Source organism: Bubalus kerabau, chromosome 1, assembly GCF_029407905.1.
Source record: "Bubalus kerabau isolate K-KA32 ecotype Philippines breed swamp buffalo chromosome 1, PCC_UOA_SB_1v2, whole genome shotgun sequence".
Classification (NCBI taxonomy): Eukaryota; Metazoa; Chordata; class Mammalia; order Artiodactyla; family Bovidae; genus Bubalus; species Bubalus kerabau.
The window spans coordinates 86,802,258-86,827,803 of record NC_073624.1 but is presented as its reverse complement, the minus strand read 5'-3'; the positions used below and the strand labels follow the sequence as shown (position 1 = coordinate 86,827,803).

The 25,546-nt window shown below is 39.2% G+C and overlaps 2 protein-coding genes across 6 annotated transcripts in view; both read left to right on the top strand.

The window, feature by feature from the left end:
• NELL2 (neural EGFL like 2) overlaps positions 1–25,546 on the top strand; it is a 420,064-nt gene that overhangs the window by 188,459 nt on the left and 206,059 nt on the right. The window lies entirely within an intron of this gene.
• LOC129652654 (nascent polypeptide-associated complex subunit alpha-like) lies at positions 11,186–12,066 on the top strand. Its single transcript, XM_055581499.1, has one exon. The coding sequence runs from the start codon at positions 11,284–11,286 to the stop codon at positions 11,929–11,931; it is 648 nt and encodes a 215-aa protein (XP_055437474.1). The 5' UTR covers positions 11,186–11,283; the 3' UTR covers positions 11,932–12,066.

The window sequence follows — 25,546 nt, the reverse complement described above, 5'->3', positions numbered from 1 at the left end:
CCTCTGGGTCGTCCCAGTGCACCAGCCCCAAGCATCCAGTATCGTGCATCGAACCTGGACTGGTGACTCGTTTCATATATGATATTATACATGTTTCAATGCCATTCTTCCAAATCATCCCACCCTCGCCCTCTCCCACAGAGTCCATAAGACTGTTCTATACATCAGTGTCTCTTTTGCTGTCTCGTATACAGGGTTATTGTTACCATCTTTCTAAATTCCATATATATGCGTTAGTATACTGCATTGGTGTTTTTCTTTCTGGCTTCCTTCACTCTGTATAATAGGCTCCAGTTTCATCCACCTCATTAGAACTGATTCAAATGTATTCTTTTTAATGGCTGAGTAATACTCCATTGTGTATATGTACCTCAGCTTTCTTATCCATTCATCTGCTGATGGACATCTAGGTTGCTTCCATGTCCTGGCTATTATAAACAGTGCTGCAATGAACATTGGGGTACACATGTCTGTTTCAATTCTTGTTTCCTCAGTGTGTATGCCAAGCAGTGGGATTGCTGGATCATAAGGCAGTTCTATTTCCAGTTTTTTAAGGCATCTCCACACTGTTCTCCATAGTGGCTGTACTAGTTTGCATTCCCACCAACAGTGTAAGAGGGTTCCTTTTTCTCCACACCCTCTCCAGCATTTATTGCTTGTAGACTTTAGGATCACAGCCATTCTGACTGGTGTGAAATGGTACCTCATAGTGGTTTTGATTTGCATTTCTCTGAGAATGAGTGATGTTGAGCATCTTTTCATGTGTTTGTTAGCCATCTGTATGTCTTCTTTGGAGAAATGTCTATTTAGTTCTTTGGCCCATTTTTTGATTGGGTCATTTATTTTTCTGGAGTTGAGCTGTAGGAGTTGCTTGTATATTCTCGAGATTAGTTGTTTGTCAGTTGCTTCATTTGCTATTATTTTCTCCCATTCTGAAGGCTGTCTTTTCACCTTGCTTATAGTTCCCTCTGCTGTGCAGAAGCTCTTAAGTTTAATTAGGTCCCATTTGTTTATTTTTGCTTTTATTTCCAATATTCTGGGAGGTGGGTCATAGAGGATCCTGCTGTGATGTATGTCGGAGAGTGTTTTGCCTATGTTCTCCTCTAGGAGTTTTATAGCTTCTGGTCTTACATTTAGATCTTTAATCCATTTTGAGTTTATTTTTGTGTATGGTGTTAGAAAGTGTTCTAGTTTCATTCTTCGACAAATGGTTGACCAGTTTTCCCAGCACCACTTGTTAAAGAGATTGTCTTTAATCCATTGTATATTCTTGCCTCCTTTGTCAAAGATAAGGTGTCCATATGTGCGTGGATTTATCTCTGGGCTTTCTATTTTGTTCCAGTGATCTATATTTCTGTCTTTGTGCCAGTACCATAGTGTCTTGATGACTGTGGCTTTGTAGTAGAGTCTGAAGTCTGGTAGGTTGATTCCTCCAGTTCCATTCTTCTTTCTCAAGATCGCTTTGGCTATTCGAGGTTTTTTGTATTTCCATACAAATTGTGAAATTATTTGTTCTAGCTCTGTGAAGAATACCATTGATAGCTTGATAGGGATTGCATTGAATCTATAAATTGCTTTGGGTAGTATACTCATTTTCACTATATTGATTCTTCAAATCCATGAACATGGTGTAAGAAATGATCCCTGAAAGTATAGTCTTTAGGATCATCTTGACATTCAATTTTAGATATTGTTTTCAGAAGTCATTTATTTGGTAAGTTTCCTTCTTCAGTGCATAATTAGTGCCAGCTTTGTCAGCCCAATAGTGCATTATGATGAAGAAGCTTATTTTTGCTTCCCATACCCCTTAAATTTGCTGGTATTGTTTCTATCCAAGCTTTTGGCATTATGCTAGTAACAGGAAAACACTTCTGCATAGATGAGTCATGTATATAGCTGCATATTACATATATTTACCAAAATTGGCAATTGATGCCATATTAATGAAAGGAAGCTTGTGAAATATTTCTTCAAATTGATGAAAATATAGAAAATCTGAACCCCCTAAAAGAACAACCCCTTGCTAATGGACCAGTTTTTCTCATATTCATCTTATCTTTTTCATTCTGACTGCTGATGCCAGATATAATTTTCTTTTTTTAATTCATGTCACCGTCTGTTTAGTCATTGTGTCTCTAGTGTCTCTCTCTCCTACCCGAGCAGGACCACTAAGGCTTACAAAACCCATTTCTTCTACTTGAGAGGCCATGGTGCCTTCTTGTTGCTCAACACATCAAGCCCTAACTCCTTTGCCAAGATATCCAAGCTTTCTGTTGCCTGGTCCTACATAGCTCTTTATCCATTAATCCATAGCAAGTCACTTCTACTATTTTCATCTTTTTCTTTGCTCATGATGTTTTATCTATGTTATGGGTTGACTTGTGCCTCTCAAAAATTCCTGTGTTGAAGTCCTAACCTGTAGTACCTCAGAATGGGAACTTATTTGGACATAGGGCTGTTGCAAATGTGACTAGATGTTTAGTTTAGATAAAGTCATACTGGAAAGTTGTGGAACCCTACTCCAATTTGAACTGTTGTCCTTATAAAGTGAAGAAATTTTGGCATGGACACACAGGAAGACTGTCATATAAACATAGAGGCAGACATTGGTTGACGCACCTACAAGCCAAGGAGCACCAAAAATATCCAGAAAAGTACCAGAAGCAAGGTCAGGAGCATGAAGCAAATTGTCCTTCTCAGCCCTAAGAAAGAACCAAACCTCTGACACCTTGATTTTGGAATGTTGGGCTATAAAATTATGAGACAATAAATCTCTGTCACTTAAGCTACCTGTTTGAGATGCCTTATTATACTAGCCCTAGAAAACTAATACAATGTGACAGACACACCTGTTTTTGTTTGGTCTCATTTAATTGTTCTAGAGTGCCTAATTTTTATTTTTTCTTTGTATGAATTATGTGTACATGGACTTAATTTCTCAATCTATTTTTTATTTTATCTGACTAAAGAATTAATACTTTGTTCTTAACTGATTTATATCCAGTTGTCTGGTTGTAATATACTTTAGTATATGCCATGTTAATTGTCAAGGGATTCATACATCATTCATTCATACATCATTCATTCATACACGTGCATTTGTATATATTTCTACCATCTATAAGTGTTTTGTGATCACAGACTGTTTATTTTTATTTAATTTTCTAAAACTTCTAAATAGAGCTGGCAATTTAGAGTTTAAGAAATATTTGTTTATTGGTGGTTTGAAATACCTAGATATGCTGAACAGACGGGCACCTTTAAAGGGCAGCGTACATGCAAAGTCCCTTCAGTAGTGTCTGACTTTTTGAGACCCTACAGACTGTAGCCTGCCATGCTCTTCTGTCCATGGGATTGTCCAGATAAGAATTTTGGAATGGGTTACCACGTTCTCCAGGGGATCTTCCTGATTCAGGGATCAAACCCGCATCTCTTATGGTCTCCTGCATTGGCAGGTGGTTCTTTACCACTAGCACCACCTGGGAAGCCCCACCTTTAGGCTACCTTATCACTAAAGAATTATGCAAGAAAAGTATTGAACTTATTAACAATATAAGAAAGTCTAATTGTCTTGTAGGCTTTTTATAGCTAGAATTGATTCAGTTGTTTTAAATTGTTATATATTTTCCTTTAAGAATTATTTTGAGTAGTGCAAGGAAAGGAATGGCATGCATACTTGAAGGACCACAAATCCCAGAAAATTTCCCGTATCTACCGTTGCTTTTACTGAATACTCTGTTTTCACCTACGATTTGAATACTAGCTATAATTTGCAAACCAATGGACTTGAACATCAAATGTTTGGCATGCAGAAGTTGTTTAAATAAATGCCACTTGACTTAAATGAACATGAAGATTAGAATCTTAATAAACATTTGGTTAGCATTTGCAATGTGCCAATCATGCCACACCTCAAACATAAACTATTATAATTAGATATCCAGTTCAAATACCTGTTTTTTTTTTTTAACCTGTCACATCAAAAGAAACACTGTCTCCTCTTGCCCTATTTCCATCTTTTTAATTCATTCTAATTTTTCTACTTTCTTCTTACTTTTGCATTTCAGTGTACTGTAGGCATGTACAAAGAAATGTGAGCATAAATCTTAAATGAAAACATGCAATTTCTCTATCTTTTCTCTGTTGTCTTCTTTTTTCTTCTTATATTATTTGTCAGTAGGGAAAATATAAAAAACAAAAAGAACAACTAATAACCATATTGTTGTTAAGAAATGTTTAGAAAGCTTTCCATATACAACAGTTTATTTCATCTAGCAGTCCTATGATTATTATAATCTCTTGTTTTGTAATTAAGAAAACTGAAGATCTTGGAAATAAAATGATTTTCCCCCAAATCAGTTATTTAGATAGCAAACAGTAAGCCTAGGGTACAAATTCATGTCATCTATCTTCAAATTCGGTGCTTTTAAACTTTTACTACTTTTGAATTACTTAATACATACGTAATCTAATTGTTATTTTTATGGGTAAGAATACCATAAAGATATTTTCTGCAGAAAGGCCTTTTTTTTTTTGTTTTTTAAAGCAGTTAACTGGCTTTAAAAATTGAAAGTTTCTGAACAGGAAAAAAAATCTTAGTCCATCTGAAAAGCAGCTTGTTGGCATTAGAGAAACTAATAATCCACACCAGAAGACAACGGGAGAACTGTTTTATTCCTTCCTGCCTTACCACTCCCTCCCTCTCTCTCTTACTCTGTCTTTCCTAGTCCCTCCCTCCCTCTCCTCCTTCCTTCTTTTCTTCCTTCCTTCTTTATATTAACGCCTTTTAAAATTTGTTGTAAAGCTGGTTGGTGGTACTGAATTCTCTTAGCTTTTGCTTGTCTGAAAAGCTTTTTATTTCTCCATCAATTTTCAGTCAGATCCTTGCCAGGTACAGTAATCTTGGTTGTAGATTTTTTCCCTTTCAGTACTTTAAATATATCCTGCATTTCCTTCTAGAGAGTTTCTGCTGCAAGATCAGCTGTTAAGCATATGGGGTTCCCCTTGTATGTTACTTGTTGCTTTTCCCTTGCTGCTTTTAATATTCTTTCTTTGTATTTAGTCTTTGTTAGTTTGATTAGTTTGTGTCTTGGCTTGTTTCTTCTTGGGTTTATCCTATATGGGACTCTTTGTGCCTCTTGGATTTAATTGACTATTTCCTTTTCCATGTTGGGGAAATTTTCAAGTATAATCTTTTCAAAAATTTTCTCATACTCTTTCTTTTCCTTTTCATCTTTCGGAATTCTTATAATTTGAATGTTGGTGTGTTTGATATTGTCCTAGAAGTCTCTGAGACAATCCTCAGTTTTTTTTTATTCTTTTTACTTTATTCTGCTCTTCAAAAGTTATTTCCATCATTTTATCTTCCAGCTCACTGATTCGTTCTTCTGCTTCAGATATTCTGCTATTGATTCCTTCCAGAGTATTTTTGATTTCAGTAATTGTATTGTGTGTCTCTCTTTATGTTTATTCGTTAATTCTTATAGTTCTCTGTTAATTGATTCTTACATTTTCTCCATTTGTTTTCAAGGTTTTTGATCATCTTTACTATCATTATTCTGAATTTTTATTCAGGTAGTTTGCCTATTTCTTCATTTACTTGGACTTCTGTTTCTAGTTTGTTCCTCCATTTGTGTAGTATTTCTCTGCCTTTTCATTATTCTTATTATTTTTTAACTTACTGTGCTTGAGGTCTCCTTTTCCCAGTCTTCAAGGTTGAATTCTTTCTTCCTTTTGGTTTCTCCCTTCCTAAGGCTGGTCCAGTGGTTTGTGTAAGTTTCATATGGGGTGAGATTTGTGCTGAGTTTTTTTGTTTGTTTTTCCTCTGATGGGCAAGGCTGAGTGAGGTGTTAATCCTGTCTGCTGATGATTGGGTTTGTTTTTTTGTTTTGTTTGTTGTTTCGATGAGGTGTCCTGCACAGGGTGCTACTGGTGGTTGTGTGATGCTGGGTCTTGTATTCAAGTGATTTCCTTTGTATGAGTTCTCTCTATTTGATACTCCCTAGCATTAGTTCTCTGGTAGTCAAGGGTCTTAGAGTCAGTGCTCCCACTTCAAAGGCTCAGGGCTTGATCTCTGGTCAGTAAAGAAGATTCCACAAGTGGTTTGTTATGGCATTGGTGAGATTAAAACAAATACCCAAAAGTGAGACTCTAAAGAGGAACCCCAGGCAAATGGCAATTAGAAAATCAGTCAAATAATAATGGAATATACACATATACATATTCACCCATAAACAAAGTCAAAACTGTCCACCAAAAATAAAGTACAGTAGATTGACCCAGCAAACAAAGGAAATCAAAAATTATATTTACCAGTTAAGAACAAAACTAACTAAAGCACAAACTAGAAAACAAAACTGAAGCAAGGTGCCAAGTGGTGATTAAAGCAGTGAAAACAAAGCTTAAGAAATTTGTTGAGAGGGAAAGAAAGAAAGAAAAGAAAGAAAGGATATGCAAAGTTAAATAGAGGTAGATGAAGATTTATATACATTAAAGATTAACTGCAAGGGGGAAAGAACAGTAGGAAATGCAAACAAATGAATAGATGTAGAAAAAATAATAATGTTTAAAAAATTAAAATTAAGAAAAGAGAGGAAAAAAAAAAAAGCTCAAAAGCTTATCTTTCCTTTGCTAGGAGTCCATCTCACCTCCCTAGGATGCCCTCCAACACTGTGCTTGTCTCTGGACCTGCTGTGGGGGAAGCTCAGATTCTAATCTGGTCCTACTCCTGTGTGTACTTGCCTCCAATGTCCACAGCTGTCAGAACTAGTGTGTTTTCTTTTGTGGGAGCTCTCAGTGTCCTTTTATATATTCCATAGACACAAAGTCTGCCCAGTGGATCATGAGGATTTAATCTGCAGCTTGTACAGCTGGTGGGAAGGTTTTGGGTCTTCTTCCTTAGTCACACTGCCCCTGGGTTTCAATTGTGGTTTTATTTCCACCTCTGCATGTGGGTCCTCCACTGGGGTTTGCTCCTGAGGCTGGCCTGGAGGACTTGGGTTTGCCCCTGTAAAGGCCAGGTGTGGAGGTGGTGCAGCTGCTTGGGTTGCAGGGGTTCTGGCAGCACCAGGTACTCAGGGGAGTTGGCGGCTAGAGCAGCAGGAAATATAGTGCTTTAGAAGAGTATGTCAACCAGTATTGGCCAATATGCTCCAGTGTTCTTGTCTGGAGAAACCTGGCAGGCCACAGTCTACAGGGTTGCAAAGAATGGGACATGACTGGAGCGACCCTGTGTGCATAGAAACAAGACTTTTATTTTTGCCTGTGGCAGCTCTGCCCTAGTGAGAGCTGAGTGTGAAGGTGGTACAGCTGCTTGGCTTGCAGGGACCCTGGCGGTGCCAAGTATGCCAGGACACAGACTGCCTCCACTGCAGGAGTTATGCCCTATCAGAGTCTTTTTTCTAGCCCCTTGTAGCTGGCGATGGCCAGCTTTGGCCAGTCTTTCTCTGTAGCTCCACCTATTCAGGCAGTTAGAGGACTCCCTTGCCTGGGGTCCTTCTCTGTTGTTTGGTGTGTCAGGCACGTAGAGGGGCCCCACGGGATGGTGTCCTACTCTGTAGTTCAGTGCATCAGGTGTTTGATGGGCCAGTCTCTCTATTGTTCAGCTGCCCATGCTGGCATGTGGGGGGAGGGAGGCTATGGTGATGGCTCCGCGCCCTCCGTGTGACTCAGCAGTAATGCCTTGCTTCCATGGCTACTCAGCTTTCCTCCACAGGCATTTCCCACCACAGTCTCCTCCCTCACATCCCCTTGATCTGTCTCTCCTCAGTCAATAGCAGCCCTCGCCCTGGGATTGCTCCACAATCCCTGAACTCCAGCTCCCAGCTTCTGTGCTTCCAGGGGACCTGTGTCCCTGTCCAAGGTATGTACGGCTGTGGCAAGGACTGTCTGATTCTCATTCCATTTAGACTGCCACAGATCAGCTCTTTCACTATCAGTCTGACTCAGACTGTTGCCCTGATGTGGGGATACTACCCCGGCTTCAGTTCCCCCATCTGCTGAGGGCAGGTCCAGTCCTACTAACACACTTGTTTTTCCCCTAGTTTCTTCATCCTACCGAGTTTTGCATGGTTCTATATATTCTTTTCTGCTAGTCAGGTACTCCTATCTGCTTTAAGCTGGTGTTCTGCATGTATTTCTGTGTCTGAAGGTGTGTTCCTGTTGTATCCATGGAGAGAGATGTACTCCACGTCCACCTACTCCACCGTCTTGTTTTCTTCTCTGGCAGTTGTTTTTTAAGACTTTATTATTCAACATGCTGGTCCAAGGACCAACAATATAGACCATCACATGGGAGCTGGTTAAAAATGCAGAATCTCATACTGCATCTCAGACCTACTGAATCAGATCTGCATGTTAACAAGTCTCCAGTTGATTCCTGATCATATGAAAATTTGAAAAGCCCTGGTTTAAGGCATAAAGTTCATATGATAAATTTTAATAATTTGGTAACTATCCAGTGTTCTTTAGCCATATGTTCAACTGGAGGAAAATTTTAGGTGTTCACAGACTCAGTTTATTTTCATCACTATGCAATTTTATTTCAATTTAGTTTCTTAGAGTGCTTAGAGTTTAGAGATTCAAGCTGTATCAAATTCACCCAAAGAGGTTGTTTAAAATACAGATTCCTTGTTGCAGCCCTTATCTTGGGTTGAATCTCAAAAATATTCATTTTTACAGGTTTCCCAGGTGATTCTCATTTACATTCAAATTTGAAAAAGATTATTCTTACACTAGTTCTTTATGTATTGACATCTTTCTAACAATGGCTTTTTCAAAACATGTTATTATTTTTGAGACTTTAATTAATTTATTCCTCTCTGCTGCCGCTGCTAAGTCACTTCAGTCGTGTCCGACTCTCTGCGACCCCATAGACGGCAGCCCACCAGGCTCCCCCGTCCCTGGGATTCTCCAGGCAAGAACACTGGAGTGGGCTGCCATTTCCTTCTCCAATGCTTGAAAGTGAAAAGTGAAAGTGAAGTCACTCAGTCATGTCCGACTCTTAGCGATCCCCTGGACTGCAGCCTACCAGGCTCCTCCATCCGTGAGATTTTCCAGGCAAGAGTACTGGAGTGGGGTGCCATTGCCTTCTCCCTCTCTAGAAAGATGAATTCTTGAGCCTGTGTGGCATATATCCCCATGTATCACAGTGGTGTTAGTTTAACCAGGATTTCTCAAACTTGATACTACTGACCTTCTGGACTTGATAATTCTTTATTGTGGAGGCTGTCCTGTGCACTGTGGGATGTTTAACATCATCCCTGGTCTTTTCCCATTAGATGCCAGTAGCACACCTGTCCATCTCCCAACTTACAGTTGTGACAATCAAAAATGTCTCTGGACATTGCCAAATTTCCCTGGGAAGGCAAAATTGCTCCTGACTGAGAACCACTGTTTTAAACTAAGTAAAGAATAGAACATGGCTATAGGTGAGCATGATGTCTACCCCCAGTGTCTGTTTGTATTATTGGATTCTTTTGAGGGCTTTTGGTCTTATGCCAGAGTTGAGGAGGGGGTTATGTACAAGCTTGTAAGGGCTGCCTGGACCTCTGTGCTGGTTTAGCTCTGTGATGGGAGAGACATAATATGATGATGGAGAAGGGGGCAAACTCTCATAAATATGGAAATAAACAAGGCTTCTGTAGGACCTACATTCCAAAGAACAAAAAAAAGTAGATAAAAAATCCTTTTTTTCCTGCTTTTTCTTTGTTTTTCAAATTTATTTATTTTTAATTGAAAGATAATTGCTTTATAGTATTGTGTTGGTTTTTACCAAACAGCAACATAAATCAGCGATAGATTTTCTTTTTTTTTTTTTCCACTTTTTTAGTAGTTCTGAACATGCTGTGACGACTGAAAAAGCTGCTATGTGGTATCTTGAGAATTTTGTAGTTTGTGTATGAGAGCTTTTTAAAATTTTATTTATTTATTCTTGATTGTGCTGGGTCTTTGCTGTTGCATGTGAGCTTTGTCTGGTTGTAGTGAATGGACTTCTCACTGAAGTGGCTTCTCTTGTTATAGAACATGAGTTCTAGGGCGCACAGGCTTTGTAGTTATAGCACACAGGCTTAGTTGCCCTGTGGCATGTGGGATATTCCTGACAAGGGATTAAACCCAAGTCCCTGAATTGACAGGGGGATTCTTAACCACCGGACCACCAGTAAAGTTCCAGCAACTTCTTTTATAGGAGCAAAATTAAGAACACCCTTTTACTTGTCAATGCTGAAAAGTCAATTAGAACACATACTTATTTTGTACAACTCCTTGTGCATAAAGAGTTATTCTGGTAGCCAGATGGATATTTTAAAGATTTAGATGTGCATATAGCTATAATTTTTTTTTAAATGTTAGAAGAAATTTGAGGATTTAATAGACAAATAAGTGTAAAACATTTATATGATCAAATCATTTACTAACTGGAATGTGTGCAAATCACTTAATATATCTGAGTCAGTCACCTCACCTATTAAACAGGGAGAAATGGTCTTATGAGTTTGTTGGGGGAAAGAAGGTTAAATAAGATTAAGTATGTGAAAATGCCTTCCAGAAAAATAAGTCTTTGGTAAGATTTTGCATTGAACTTGTGTTTTACACATATATTTATTACTACCAGTTTCAGAGTCAATTCATGCAACATGAATTTATTTGGGGAACTAATATATTATTAACAAAATAAGATATTAACAACAAACTGTGGAAAATTCTTAAAGAGATGGGAATACCAGACCCTTACCTGTGTCTCCTGAGAAGCAACAGTTAGAACTGGACATGAAACAACAAACTGGTTCCAAACTGGGAAACGAGTACATCAGGGCTGTATATTGTCACCCTGCTTATTTAACTTATATGCAGAGTACATCAGGGGAAATGCTAGGCTCGATGAAGCACAAGCTGGAATCAAGATTACCGGGAGAAATATCAATAACCTCAGATATGCAGATGACACCACCCTTATGGCAGAAAGTGAAGAACTAAAGAGCCTCTTGATGAAAATGAAAGAGCAGAGTGAAAAAGTTGGCTTAAAACCCAGCATTTAGAAAACTAAGATCATGGCATCCAGTCCCATTACTTCATGGCAAATAGATGGGGAGACAGTGGAAACAGTGAGAGACTTTATTTTTTTTTTTTTTTTGGTCTCCAAAATCACTGCAGATAGTGACTGCAGTCATGAAATTAAAAGATGCTCCCCCTCCGCCAGGCTTTGTTCTGCAACAGGCGTGGGTCACGCTCTCGCTCGTTCGCTCTCTTTTTGCCGCCATCTTGGTTCCGCGTTCCCCGCACAAAATGCCCGGTGAAGCCACAGACACCGTCCTTGCTACAGAGCAGGAGTTGCCACAGCCCCAGGCTGAGACAGGGTCTGGAACAGAATCTGATAGTGATGAATCAGTCCCAGAGCTTGAGGAACAGGATTCTACACAGGCAACCACACAACAAGCTCAGCTGGCAGCAGCAGCTGAAATCGATGAAGAACCAGTCAGTAAAGCAAAACAGAGCCGGAGTGAAAAGAAGGCACGGAAGGCTATGTCCAAACTGGGTCTTCGACAGGTTACAGGGGTTACTAGAGTCACTATCCGGAAATCTAAGAATATCCTTTTTGTCATCACAAAACCAGATGTGTACAAGAGCCCAGTTTCAGATACCTACGTTGTTTTTGGGGAAGCCAAGATTGAGGATTTATCTCAGCAAGCACAGTTAGCAGCTGCTGAGAAATTAAAAGTTCAAGGTGAAGCTGTCTCAAACATCCAAGAAAACACACAGACTCCAACTGTACAAGAGGAGAGTGAAGAGGAAGAGGTTGACGGAACAGGTGTGGAAGTTAAGGACATAGAATCGGTCATGTCACAAGCAAATGTGTCGAGAGCAAAGGCAGTCAGAGCCCTGAAGAACAACAGTAATGGTATTGTAAATGCTATTATGGAATTAACAATGTAACCATCTGAAAAGACGACCTTTTTTTGGTGTTTCAAAAGAGTAACTGCAGCTGGGTTTGAAATTTGTACTGTTTCTATCTAATAAAGTTATGGCTTCTTGTTGGATGAAAAAAAAAAGAAAAGAAAAAAAAAGAAATTAAAAGATGCTTGCTCTTTTGAAGAAAAGCTATGGCCAAACCTAGACAACATATTAAACAGCACAGTCATTACTTTGCTAACAAAGGTCCATCTAGTCAAAGCTATGGTTTCCTAATAGTCATGTATGGATGTGAGAGTTGGACCATAAAAAAGCTGAGTGCTGAAGAATTGATGATTTTGAACTGTGGTGTTGGAGAAGACTTTTGAGAGTCCCTTGGACAGCAAGGAGATCCAACCAGTCCATCCCAAAGGAAATCAGTCCTAAATATTCTTTGGAAGGACTGATGCTGCAGCTGAAACTCCAATACTTTGGCCACCTGATGTGAAGAACTGACTCATTTGAAAAGACCCTGATGCTGGGAAAGATTGAAGGCGGGAGCAGAAGGGGATGACAGAAGATGAGATGGTTGGATGGCATCACTGACTCAATAGACACGAGTTTGAGAAAGCTCTGGGAGTTAGTGATGGACAGGGAAGCCTGGCATGCTGCAATCCATGGGGTTGCAAGAAGTCAGACATGACTGAGTGACTGAACTGAACTGAAGATATTATATTATTAGTTTATTGCAAAGTTGAGACAGCAATACTTTTAGAGTCTGTATGATGATCATATTTTAAGGCATTTATAATGAGATCTTTAGCTACTGCAGTAACTAATTTAGTATGGATTATTTCTAGAAACAAACCACTTTATGCCAAAGTAATAAAATTCAAACCAGTTTTTGGATATAGAGTTTATAAAATTTGTCCTTATTTTGCAAATTACATGGTAAAACTTTAAATGTAAACATAGGAATTCATGTTATTTTTCTATAAGTGAGTGGCAGGTTTAAATACTTGATCATTATATGTATATATACTTATTTATTAATGTTAGGGGAAAATGCTTAGAACTAAGCAAAATCAGCTGCTGGTGTCTTATGTGAAGCAGTAGTTCTTCATCAGTTTTTTTATTAGATAAACAAAAATCATTTTTGAAAAAAACCCTTGAAAAGTATACATTTGAAGTGATGTGTGACGCATCATATGATCAATAATTTTTTTAATTTATTTTAAAAAGTATAGCTAATTTACAATATTGTTTTAGTTTCTGCTGTACCACAAAGTGAATCAGACATATGTATACATATATCCATTCTTTTTTAGATTCTTTTCCCATGTAGGCCATTACAGAGAATTAAGTAGAGTTCCCGGGGCTATACAGTATGTCCTTATTAGTTATCTATTTTATATATAGTAGTGTATATATGCCAATCCCAATCTCCTAGTTTATCTGTCTCCCACTTAACCCTGGTAATAACTTTATTTTCTACATCTGTAACTATTTGTTTTCTATATAACTTGATTTGTACTGTTTTTTTTTTTTTTTTTTTTAAGATTTCACATGTAAGCAATATCATATGAGATTTGTCTTCCTCTTTCTGACTTCACTTGGTATGACAATCTCTAGGTCCATCCATGTGTGCATGCTTAGTTGCTTCAGTCGTGTCTGACTCTTTGCGACTCTTTGGACCATAGGTGCCAGGCTCCTCTGTCCATGGCATTCTCCAGGCAAGAATACTAAAGTGGGTTGCCATTCCCTTCTCCAAGGGATCTTCCCAACTTAGGGATGGAACTTGATTCTCCTGCATTGCAGGCGGATTCCTTACTGTCTGAGCACCAGAAAAGCCCCTAGGTCCACCCACTTTGCTCTAAATGGCATTATTTCATTCTTTTTCATGGTTGAGGAAAGTTCTGAAAGAGATGGGAATACCAGACCACCTGACCTGCCTCTTGAGAAACCTATATGCAGGTCAGGAAAAAACAGTTAGAACTGGACATGGAACAACAGACTGGTTCCAAATAGGAAAAGGAGTACATCAAGCCTGTATACTGTCACCCTGCTTATTTAACTTATATGCAGAGTACATCATGAGAAACGCTGGGCTGGAAGAAGCACAAGCTGGAATCAAGATTGCCGGGAGAAATATCAATAACCTCAGATATGCAGATGATACCACCCTTATGGCAGAAAGTGAAGAGGAACTAAAAAGCCTCTTGATGAAAGTGAAAGAGGAGAGTGAAAAAGCTGGCTTAAAGCTCAACATTCAGAAAATGAAAATCATGGCATCTGGTCCCATCACTTCATGGGAAATAGATGGGGAAACAGTGTCAGACTTTATTTTTTTGGGCTCCCAAATCATGGCAGATGGTGATTGCAGCCATGAAATTAAAAGACACTTACTCCTTAGAAGGAAAGTTATGACCAACCTAGATAGCATATTGAAAAGCAGAGACATTACTTTGCCAACAGTGGTCCGTCTAGTCAAGGCTATGGTTTTTCCAGTGGTCATGTATGGATGTGAAGAGTTGGACTGTGAAGAAAGCTGAGCACCGAAGAATTGATGCTTTTGAACTGTGGTGTTGGAGAAGACTCTTGAGAGTCCCTTGGATTGCAAGGAGATCCAACCAGTCCATTCTAAAGGAGATCAGTCCTGGGTGTTCTTTGGAAGGAATGATGCTAAAGCTGAAACTGATTTGACTCATTGGAAAAGACTGATGCTGGGAGGGATTGGGGGCAGGAGGAGAAGGGGACGACAGAAGATGAGATGGCTGGGTGGCGTCACTGACTTGATGGACGTGAGTTTGAGTGAACTCCAGGAGTTGTACAGGGAGGGCTGGCGTGCTGCAATTCATGGGGTCGCAAAGAGTCAGACACGACTGAGCCACTGAACTGAACTGAATATTCCATTATATGGACTTCTGTGGTGGTTCAGTGATAAAGAATCTGCCTGCTAATGCAGGAGACTCGGGTTCAATCCCTGGGTTTGGAAGATCCCCTGGAGAAAGAAGTGGCAACCTCTTCTAGTATTCTTGCCTGGAAAATAACAAGGACAGAGGAGTCTGGCGGGCTGCAGTCCGTGAAGTTGCAAAGAGTAGGATATGACTTAGGAACTAAACAAAAGCAGTATTCCATTGTATATGTGTACTACATCTTTTTTATCCATTCCTCTATCATTGGACATTTAGCTTGCTTCCATGTCCTAGCTATTGTAAATAGTGCTGCAATGAATATTGGGGTGAATGTATCTTTTAGAATTATGGTTTTCTCTAGATATATGCCCAGGAGTGAGGATACTGGATCATATGATAATTCTATTTTTAGTTTTTTAAGGTACCTCCATACTGTTATCCATACTGTCTGCACAAATTTACATTCTCACCAACAGTGTAGGAGGATTAAAATTTAAATTGATGGGAAAAGTCTATTTTGCAACTTCATTAAGTTTAAGGTCTGTTTTAACTTAGAGATTAAATTATAAATACCAGCTCTATCTTGCCTTTCAAGAAATCTAAGTCATATGTTTTAGTTATATTTGTTAAAAGTGTTGAAGCCAATTAACAAATGTTTGTTTGAAATGAGACACAACTATTAACTCTCCTCTTACAAATCTCTTCCTCTCATTATATATTCATGAGTTTCAAAAGGAACCCCAATATAAAATAAGGTTATCCATGAGCAGCAAGTGAAAAAAAGCTTGGAGATAGGAAATGGAAGTTTGAGCATGGTTAATGGCAGAAATCAATATAGCTAGAAATACCTAAGAATTGCACAGATTCTGACTTTGATTCAGTGATCTAGAATTATGTTTGGAATCAGTTGTGATAATATGTGATACTGTGAGGAAAAATGAAATGGCATGGTCAGAGTAACCAGATATAGGAATAAATGTTATTTTTATTATTAATGTTATGAATAGAAATAGGCGTTTTTAGGAGACAGTAACTGTGTATTGTGAGAAGCACAAATTAAATGCCATAGAAGAGTGAGAGATATATGTGGTGGAGGACTTCGCTTATTTGGGCAAAAGACTATTCCAGAGCAAAAAGAGCTTTGTGTGTTTGTACACAAGGAATTGTTAGGAAATTGGTGCTACTCTTAAAAAAGATAAGGACACGTGGTTCTAAATTGCATCTCATTCTTTAGTATGATACAAAAATAGATCCCTAGTATTTTGATAATATGTAAAAATATTTTCATTTTTACTTTTGATTCCATTTTCAGTTACCTCCAAGTAGTTTTTCTTTAATATGAAAAAATATGCTTTTAAACAGATTTTTATACTGTTCATTTCCTTAAATAAGAGTGTGATAGTAAAGATATGGGACTGAAATTTTAAAACATATATGTTTGTTTATACTGAGTTGTTATGAGGTCATACTTCCTAAGCAGCATTAAACATTGATTAAAATTGTCAAATTTAGCAATGCCATTTAGTCAGTGATTTACGGATAAACAAACAATTGGAAACTGGACCGACTTTGTGTAATGAGCACTGATATAATGTTTAGATTAATCTAATTCTTACTGAGCAACAATTTGAATATTGTAATGAATAGTGTTGGCAAAATAAACATATTTGTTAAATTAGTTTTTAATATTTAAAAATACTAATCTGCCTTCTTGGAATGAATGCTGTTCATCTTGATGAATTTTCAAATACAACATGACAAGGCAATGTTTCAAATGAGTAGGTCTGTTTCTTAGTTTCGTAGGTTGGATTCAGCCAAAACAGCTACTAAGTAGCACAGATAAAAAGTGCAAAAGTAGAGACAGATGGACTCCCCATGGCCAAAAAGGCTCCGGAGACACTGTGAAGGAATTGGGACTTCATCTGGGCCTTGAAGTGTGAATCCAGTTTAGACTGGCAGATAAGAGAGAGCAAAGACAAAGAGCAAAGATGTATTTTTGAGTTCTTCTGCAACAAGAGGCTTATATCCATGTGTGTTGGTAGGTTACACTGCAAAGATAGAGACCAGCTCAAGGGTGAACAGTGGGTTACATGGGGTGATTCTTCTCTCAATTTGCCAACCACTGACATACAACAAACACTTGAGAAACTTCTCACCTTGGAGCATGTTGCTTGGCTGTGAAAAAGGCTTTGAAAAAGGAGTGTTCTCCCTGGGTCACAAGGTTCTTATGAGAATTAACATATAATGTCTATAACATGCACTGTACGAATCCAAGTGTTACAAAAATGTCCAGTGGTCCACTGTACCGCTGTGTGTGGGTGGTTACCCGCCCCAGCTGCATGCTGTACGTACCCTGCTTGGTAACTGTGCATCTGCATCCCAGCTCAGTTTCCTCTCATGCTTACAATGCTTGTTACAGACCTTCACTATTTCCTGAAGACCTTTGACTCGGCCATTCTCTTATTCTCAGCCAATAACTTCTTTACCAACCATACAGAAAATGGAAACAGTAACTTCCTCATCCTCCTGCTCTCATTACAACCACTTTCTCTACACCCACTCTTTCTTCCTCTCCTCCTACCAATGGAATAGATACTCTTACCCCTGGGAGTCAGGGGTCCATCTCAGTGCTGAATCTCATCTCTTCCTGTCTTCAGAGGAAACTTGCTCCATCTAGTATCCTCTCAAACTCAGTTTTCAACGTCTTTCTAGTTATTCCTTCCTGTCTCTCTGATAACCTAGATGGCTGGGATGAGGGGAGAGTGGAAGAGAGGTCCAGGAGGGAGGGTATACATGCATACATTTAGCTGATTCACTTTGTTGTACAGCAGAAAATAATACAACATTGTAAAGCAACTATAACCCAATAAAACAGAAAAAGAGTAAACATGCTTACATTTCTTCATTAACCCACTTCCTCTTCTAGCTCTTGTGTTATTGTCCCCCTTTCTTTTTTATAGCCAAATTTCTTTAAGATATGATGTGTTTTCACTCATTATTTCTTCATGTCAGCAGCTGTCCTTAACCCACTTCAGTCTAGATTTTTTATCCCATGTCCCTTTCTTTTTTTTTTTTTTAAGTAACTTATGAAAGAGTACCTCTCTCAAAACCAAGTTTTATTAGAAAGAACAACTAAAATAGGTTCTCTGTTTCTGTATTCTGAAGGCTGACACGTTCAGTTGGGACACAGAGCAAACATATCAACTACATATATTTCAACTGTACCCATTTAATAGTTTACAATACTTTGTTGTAACAATAATGATAAGACACTGGGTAAAAGTATGGAAATCTAGGTGTGAGTCCTTTTTAAAAATTTATTTTACTGTGTCGAGTCTTAGTTGCAGCACATCAGATCTTCTGGCACACCATGCATTTAATTGGAGGCTAATTACTTTACAATATTGTATTGGTTTTGCCATACATCAACATGAATCCGCCACGGGTGGCATGTACACCCATGTCCCTTTCTAACTGCTCTCACCAAAGTCACTGATCACATCTATATTGTTAAATCAGACATCTTTCAGTCCGTATCTTGCTTGACCTGTAGGCAGCAATTAATTCTATTGATCAGTCCCTCCTTCAAACATTTACCTTGTCTTCATGAGAGCACATTTTATCGATCAGGGGTCAGATTTGCAAACAACAGAATCCATTCTGGAATTTATTGAAGGATGTTAGGTGGCTTACAATATATGTGGGAAGACAGCTTTAGATGATGTTAAGCCAAGACAACTCCTATCTCATCTGGGTACAAATCCCACTACCTCTGCTTCTTGCTATCAGCACCACAACTCACACAAATACTGACACTGGGACTGGACTCCGGAAGCTGACCAGTCCTAAGTGCTACATACCTTCTCCACCGTGCTTGCTAGAAGATCTCACAACCTGCTTAGTCAGGAGTTCTCTTCTGAATCGAAATGCTTGCCCCTGATTCTCTGTCCTAGGCTGCAGGTCTACATTCTAGCTGCCACCTATGCTGAAAACTAGAGTTGTGACTTCATCTTGTACGTGAGACAAGGGTTCCCCAAACAGAGAATGTGTGTTGAAAAGGTGATAGTTGCCACTATTTCAACATTCGTCTGCTTCCAACATGCTTTTAACTTCACTGCTACTTCTCTGAGGAGTCTTTCTGTCTCTTTTCTTTACTTGCCCACTCCTTGAATATTGAAGTTCCCTAGGGTCCATGGGGTCACTAAGAGTCGGACATGACTGAGCGACTTCACTTTCACTTTTCACTTTCATGCGTTGGAGAAGGAAATGGCAACCCACTCCAGTGTTCTTGCCTGGAGAATCCCAGGGACAGGGGAGCCTGCTGGGCCATCTGTGGGGTCGCACAGAGTCAGACACGACTGAAGTGACTTAGCAGCAGCAGCAGCAGAGTTCTATCTTAATTTTTCTCTCCTTATTCTCCACCCTCTCTCTGGATGTTGATGTCTAACACCATGTCTTTAATTACCTTCTCTGTTCTTAGGACTCTCAAATCTTGATCTTTAGTCCTATCCTCTCTCCTGATCTCTAGAGGAGATCCACATATCTGACTGCCTCTTGAACATTTTTACTTGCATGTGTCATATGCAACTCAAAATAAACATGTGTAAAGCCATACTCCTCTGTTACCCAAATGGATTCCTTCAGTTCCCCACAGGACAGGTCCACTCAGTTGCTGAGAAGGAAGATGTTATCCTTGAGGGCTTCCTTCCCTCATCTGTATCTGGTTAGTTCCAGAGTACAGTCAGTTTTACATCCCATGTATTTTTTTTTTAATCTGCCACTATCTCTCCATATTCAACCAGAATAGACAGTTGCACTGATTTTGTATGCCTGTAAGGTTATGCTCAAAATCCTTCAAGCTAGGCTTCAGCAGTATGTGAACTTCCAGATGTACAAGTAGGGTTTACAAAAGGTGGAGGAACCGGAGATCAAATTGCCAACATTTGTTGGATCATGAAGAAAGCAGGGAATTCTAGAAAAGCATCTACTTTTGCTTCATTGACTACACTAAAGCCTTTGACTATGTGGATCACAACAAACTGGAAAATCCTTAAAGACATAGGAGTACCAGACCACCTTACCTGTCTACTGAGAAACCTGTATGCAGATCAAGAAGAAACAGAACCAAACATGAAACAACTGATGAGTTCAAAATCGGAAAAGGAGTACATCAAGGCTGTTTATTGTCACCCTGCTTATTTAACTTACATGCAGACTACATCATGCGAAATGCTGGGCTGGATGCAACACAAGCTGGAATCAAGATTCCAGGAGAAATATCAACAACCTCAGATATGCAGATGATGCCACTCTAATGGCAGAAAGTGAAATGGAACTAAAGAGCCTCTTGGTGAAAGTGAAAGAGGAGAGTGAAAAAGTTGTCTTAAAACTCAACATTCAGGAAACTAAGATCATGGCATCCAGTCCCATCACTTCATGGCAAATAGATGGGGACAAAATGGAAACAGTGCTAGGCTTTTTTCTTGGGCTCCAAAATCACTGCAGATGGTAACTGCAGCCATGAAATTAAAAGATGCTTGTTTCTTGGAAGAAAAGCTGTGACAAACCTAGACATCATATTAAAAATCAGAAACATCACTTTGCTGACAAAGGTCTGTCTAGTCAAAGCTATAGTTTTTCCAGTAGTCATGTATGGATGTGAGAGTTGGACTATAAAGAAAGCTGAGTGCCAAAGAATTGAGACTTTTGAACTGTGGTGTTGGAGAAGACTCTTGAGAGTCCCTTGGACTGCAAGGAGATCAATCCTAAATGAATTAAATCAGTCAGTCCTCTTTCAAGAGTCTTCTCCAGCCTTGACTTCTCCAGTCACCCTCAGCCTTGTCTCAGATTTTCCTATTGCATGTCTTTATCTCTCTCTGTATCTGCCTCTCTCTGCTTCTGTCTCTCTGTCTCTGTCTGTCTGTCTGTCTCCCTGTGTGTGGGTGTGTGTGTGTGTGAATGTATAAATAGATTTTTGGTCAGTTGCAAAGTTGTGTCCAGCTCTTTTGTGACTTCATGGACTGTAGCCCACCAGGCTACTCTCTTCATGGAATTTCACAACCAAGAATACTAGAGTGGGTTGCCATTTCCTTCTTCTGAGGATCTTTCTGACCCATGGACTGAACCTGGCTCTCCTGCTTGGCAGGAAAATTCTTTACCATTGAGTCACATGGGAAGCTATAGATACAAAGTCAGAAATCCCAAAGATTGGAGTAATGTATTTTGTTAACTGTAGCAAGAAACTGATATGATGCTAGTGCTTTTACTCTTCTTAAAGAATATACTATACAATTTACAATGAATGAATTCTAAAAAATGAATGGAGGAAATATATGGCTACTATTTTGAGATGTCAAAAATCATGTGTTTCAGTAACATAGATATAGTTTTCAATGCATAAAAGTTAATATTTGGTAAACAAATTCAGTAATGCTACTGACTTTAAAACATGATTGCTAGCAATTCCTTGAAATGTTAGTTTATTTGTAAATTACATTTTAATTTATTCTTTACTGATTTTTCACTAAGCTGCCTACTTTTACTTGCAAATTTTTTATTTTTAAAAATACTCTTATCTTCCCAAATGTTACTCTCAAATCTCTTTCCAGAATTGCATTTCTCAGAACTTAGGCTTTTTCTTGTTTTATGAATTAAGTTATTGATCTCTTTGCCAACTTTACCAAGCTAATTTTTCACAGCTGGTGAGCCAAGACCTAATAATAACCCATACTGATCTGTGTTATTTTTCAATATAAGGAGTTCTTGAGCTGTTGAGCTGTATGACTTCAAGATCTTATTGGCTGTGCAAGAAGGCATTAGTGTTCATTAACATACTAACATACCCCGCTTACAGGACAGTATTGAGAATACTATGGCTTTAGAAATCCACCATGCTGTATATAAAAAATGGCACCAGTGACATGCAAGGCATAACATGTGGGTAGCTGCATGGTGTGGCAGAAATACCTAAGTGAAAGGACAGCATACCTGAGTGCCCACTGCCTCCAGGGTTAATGTGGACACTAGTGTATGGCCAAAAGGAACATTAACTAGGGACCTGTGTCTGAGAACAGTATTCTCATTTTGACTGTCACTCAGAAGCCATGTAAACTTGTACTAGAAGGATCTTTCAGAAACACAGATCTGATTAAATTAACCCTCTCCTAAAACCTTTCCCAATTCCTATAAAAGTCTAAATTTTTTAATTTGGCTTATGAAAAGTTTATCATCTGACTGATCTCTGCCACCTCTTTAATTTGTCTCTGGCATCTCCATTTCTCCAATTGTAAGTGACTGGGATTAGGTTAGATGATTTCTAAAGTTTCCTTTTAGGTCTAAAAATCTGTGATTCTGAATAATTACAAAGTCGGCCTCAGCTTTCAGATAGAATAAAAGGGAATTTATAAATTTCTGTTTGTAAAATAGCTCAGCTTGAATTATCCTGGGGCAAGAGAAGTTGTTCAAGTATAAGAAACACAGTTTGCTTCTGCTTTTTAAGTTTGGTAGAGTACAATTGTATGTCCTCCAGAATTCTAGAGAATCAGATTCTTCAGTGCAAGCCTACAGATCATGTTCTCTTTGTTATAACTGTGAAGTATGCGGGCTGGTAATGATTTGAAAATCTCCAGCCTTTGTCTTATAGATGATTAAATTAAGGTCCAGTGAGATGAAGTGCCTGTTTGGTTTATAATAGAGTCAAAGACTAGAATCCAGGCGTCTTTATTCCCACTGCAGTGTTTTTCCATGATACAAGAATATTTCACCACCATGGCTTATGTTCACTGTTCATACAAAAAGCCCACATCTAAGTAAATGCCTGTAGAGTGTCCTGCGAAGACAAAGGATTCGCATCTGCCAAACTGAGCTCCAGGTCAAGCCAGTGTAAACAAGGAAAGTTATCTTTTCTCCTTCCAGATGAAAAACCATGAAAGGATCCTTTGATTCATTTAGCAAATATTTAGTGAGGGCCAACAATTGTTCTAGAACAAACGCTCTATCCTCCTGAAATTCATATTCCAATAAATATAAACTACAGAAAGCGATGGCACCCCACTCCTGTACTCTTGCCTGGAAAACCCTATGGACAAAGAAGCCTGGTAGGCTGCAGTCCATGGGGTCACGAAGAGCCGGACACGACTAAGCGACTTCACTTTCACTTTTAACTTTCATGCATTGGAGAAGGAAATGGCAACCCACTCCAGTGTTCTTGCTGGAGAATCCCAGGGACGGGGGAGCCTGGTGGGCTGCCATCTATGGGGTCGCACAGAGTCGGACACGACTGAAGCGACTTAGCAGCAGCAGCAGCAATAGCAGCACAGATATATTAAGACTTCCCTGGTGGCTCAGCTGGTAAAGAATCTGCCTGCAATGTGGGAGACCTGGGTTCGATCCTGGGTTGGGAAGATTCCCTGGAGAAGGGAATGGCTACCCAATCGAGTATTTTGGCTTGGAGAATTCCATGGACTGTATAGTCCATGGGGTCACAAAGAGTCGGACACGACTGAGCTACATTCACTTCACAGATACATTAACAAAAACTTACTAGGATACGTTTAGCCCCTGACAAGTAGTATGGAGCAGCTGCGGCTGGGGAGGAGTTACTTTAAATTTAGTAACCAACTGAGACTGCAACTTTTATTTATTCATGAACATTCTCCTCGCCTTGATTATATTCTTTTTAATAAGTCCACAGTTGTACCTTACCAACTCTTGTGAGGTATATTTTTCTCTGCTACTTCCCCACCTTCCTCCTTCCAAATGCTTTAATGTCTTCATATCACAGCAAAGAAGATGCCTTTCTTGTATTTGTTGGGCACTTAAGTCCATTTGTATTGTGTCTCCTATCCCATAAATATATTTCTTTCTTTTCCTGCACAAACTTCATTCAAATGAAATATTGTTTCTCAATATTTCATATTTTTGCTGCCTCTGGTGCCTACACCAGACTTGAATCTTTACAGTACTGTTTGAACACCTGTGTTTGACAGGAAACTCTAAATCAGTCACTTTAAACCTACTTCTTCAAAAGCCACCTTATGTCCTAACATACCACATAGATTCTTTGGTTGCCTGTCCTTAGTCAACAACCATCCTTTTTTTTGTTTTCTTTTGGCACATAGCATATAGGACCTCACATTGTTATTCATGTAAATATTATATGTCCTGGCTTCTTCAAGATAATTTCATTATCAACTCCAGTTGGGGTAGGGAATCAGTTCAGTTCAGTTCAGTTCAGTCGCTCAGTCGTGTGCGACTGTTTGTGACCCCATGAACTGCAGCACGCCAGGCCTCCCTGTCCATCACCAATTCCCAGAGTTTACCCAAACCCATGTCCACTGAGTCACTGGTGCCATCCAACGATCTCATCCTCTATCATCCCCTTCTGCCTCCTCCCTCAATCTTTCCCAGCATCATGGACTTTTCCAATGAGTCAGCTCTTCACATTAGGTGGCCAAAGTATTGGAGTTTCATCTTCAACATCAGTCCTTCAAATGAACACCCAGGACTGAGCTCCTTTAGGATAGACTGGTTGGATCTCCTTGCAGTCTAAGGGACTCTCAAGAGTCTTCTCCAACATCACAGTTCAAAAGCATCAATTCTTTGGCGGTCAGCTTTCTTTACAGTCCAACTCTCACATTCATACTTGACCACTGGAAAAACCATAGCCTTGACTAGATGGACCACTGTTGGTAAAGTAATGTCTCTGCTCTTCAATATGCTGTCTAGGTTGATCATAACTTTGTTTCCAAGGAGTAAGCATCTTTTAATTTCATGGCTGCAATCACCATCTGCACTGATTTTGGAGCCCCCAAAAATAAAGTCAGCCACTTTTTCCACTGTTTCCCCATCTATTTCCCATGAAGTAATGGGACTGGATGCCATGATCTTAGTTTTCTGAATGTTGAGCTTTAAGCCAACTTTTTCACTCTCCTCTTTCACTTTCAAAAAGAGGCTGTTTAGTAGTTCACTTTGTGCCATAAGGGTGGTATCATCTGCATATCTAAGGTTAATGCTATTTCTCCCGGCAATCTTGATTCCAGCTTGTGCTTCATCTAGCTCAGCATTTCTTGTGATGTACTCTTCATATAAGCTAAATAAGCACGGTGACAGCCTTGATGTACTCATTTTCCTATTTGGAACCAGTCTGTTGTTCCATGTCTAGTTCTAACTGTTGCTTCCTGACCTGCATACAGGTTTTTCAAGAGGCAGGTCAGGTGGTCTGGTATTCCCATCTCTTTCAGAATTTTCCACAGTTTATGATGATCCACACATTCAAAGGCTTTGGCATAGTCAATAAAGCAGAAATAGATGTTTTTCTGGAACTCTCTTGCTTTTTCCATGATCCAGTGGATGTTGGCAATTTGATCTCTGGTTCCTCTGCCTTTTCTAAAACCAGCCTGAACATCTGGAAATTCCTGGTTCACGTATTGCTGAAGCCTGACTTGGAGAATTTTGAGCATTACTTTACTAGCATGTGAGATGAGTGCAATTGTGTGGTAGTTTGAGCATTCTTTGTCATTGCCTTTCTTTGGGATTGGAATGAAAACTGACCTTTTCCAGTCCTGTGACCACTGCTGAGTTTTCCAAATTTGCTGACATATTGAGTGCATCACTTTCACAGCATCATCTTTTAGGATTTGAAATAGCTCAACTGGAATTCTATCACCTCCATTAACTTTGCTCGTAGTGATGCTTCCTAAGGCCCACTTGACTTCACATTCCAGGATGTCTGTCTCTAGGTGAGT

Excerpts from the sequence above, each read along its gene's own strand:
- LOC129652654 (XM_055581499.1), top strand. The coding sequence starts at position 11,284 with ATGCCCGGTGAAGCCACAGACACCGTCCTTGCTACAGAGCAGGAGTTG.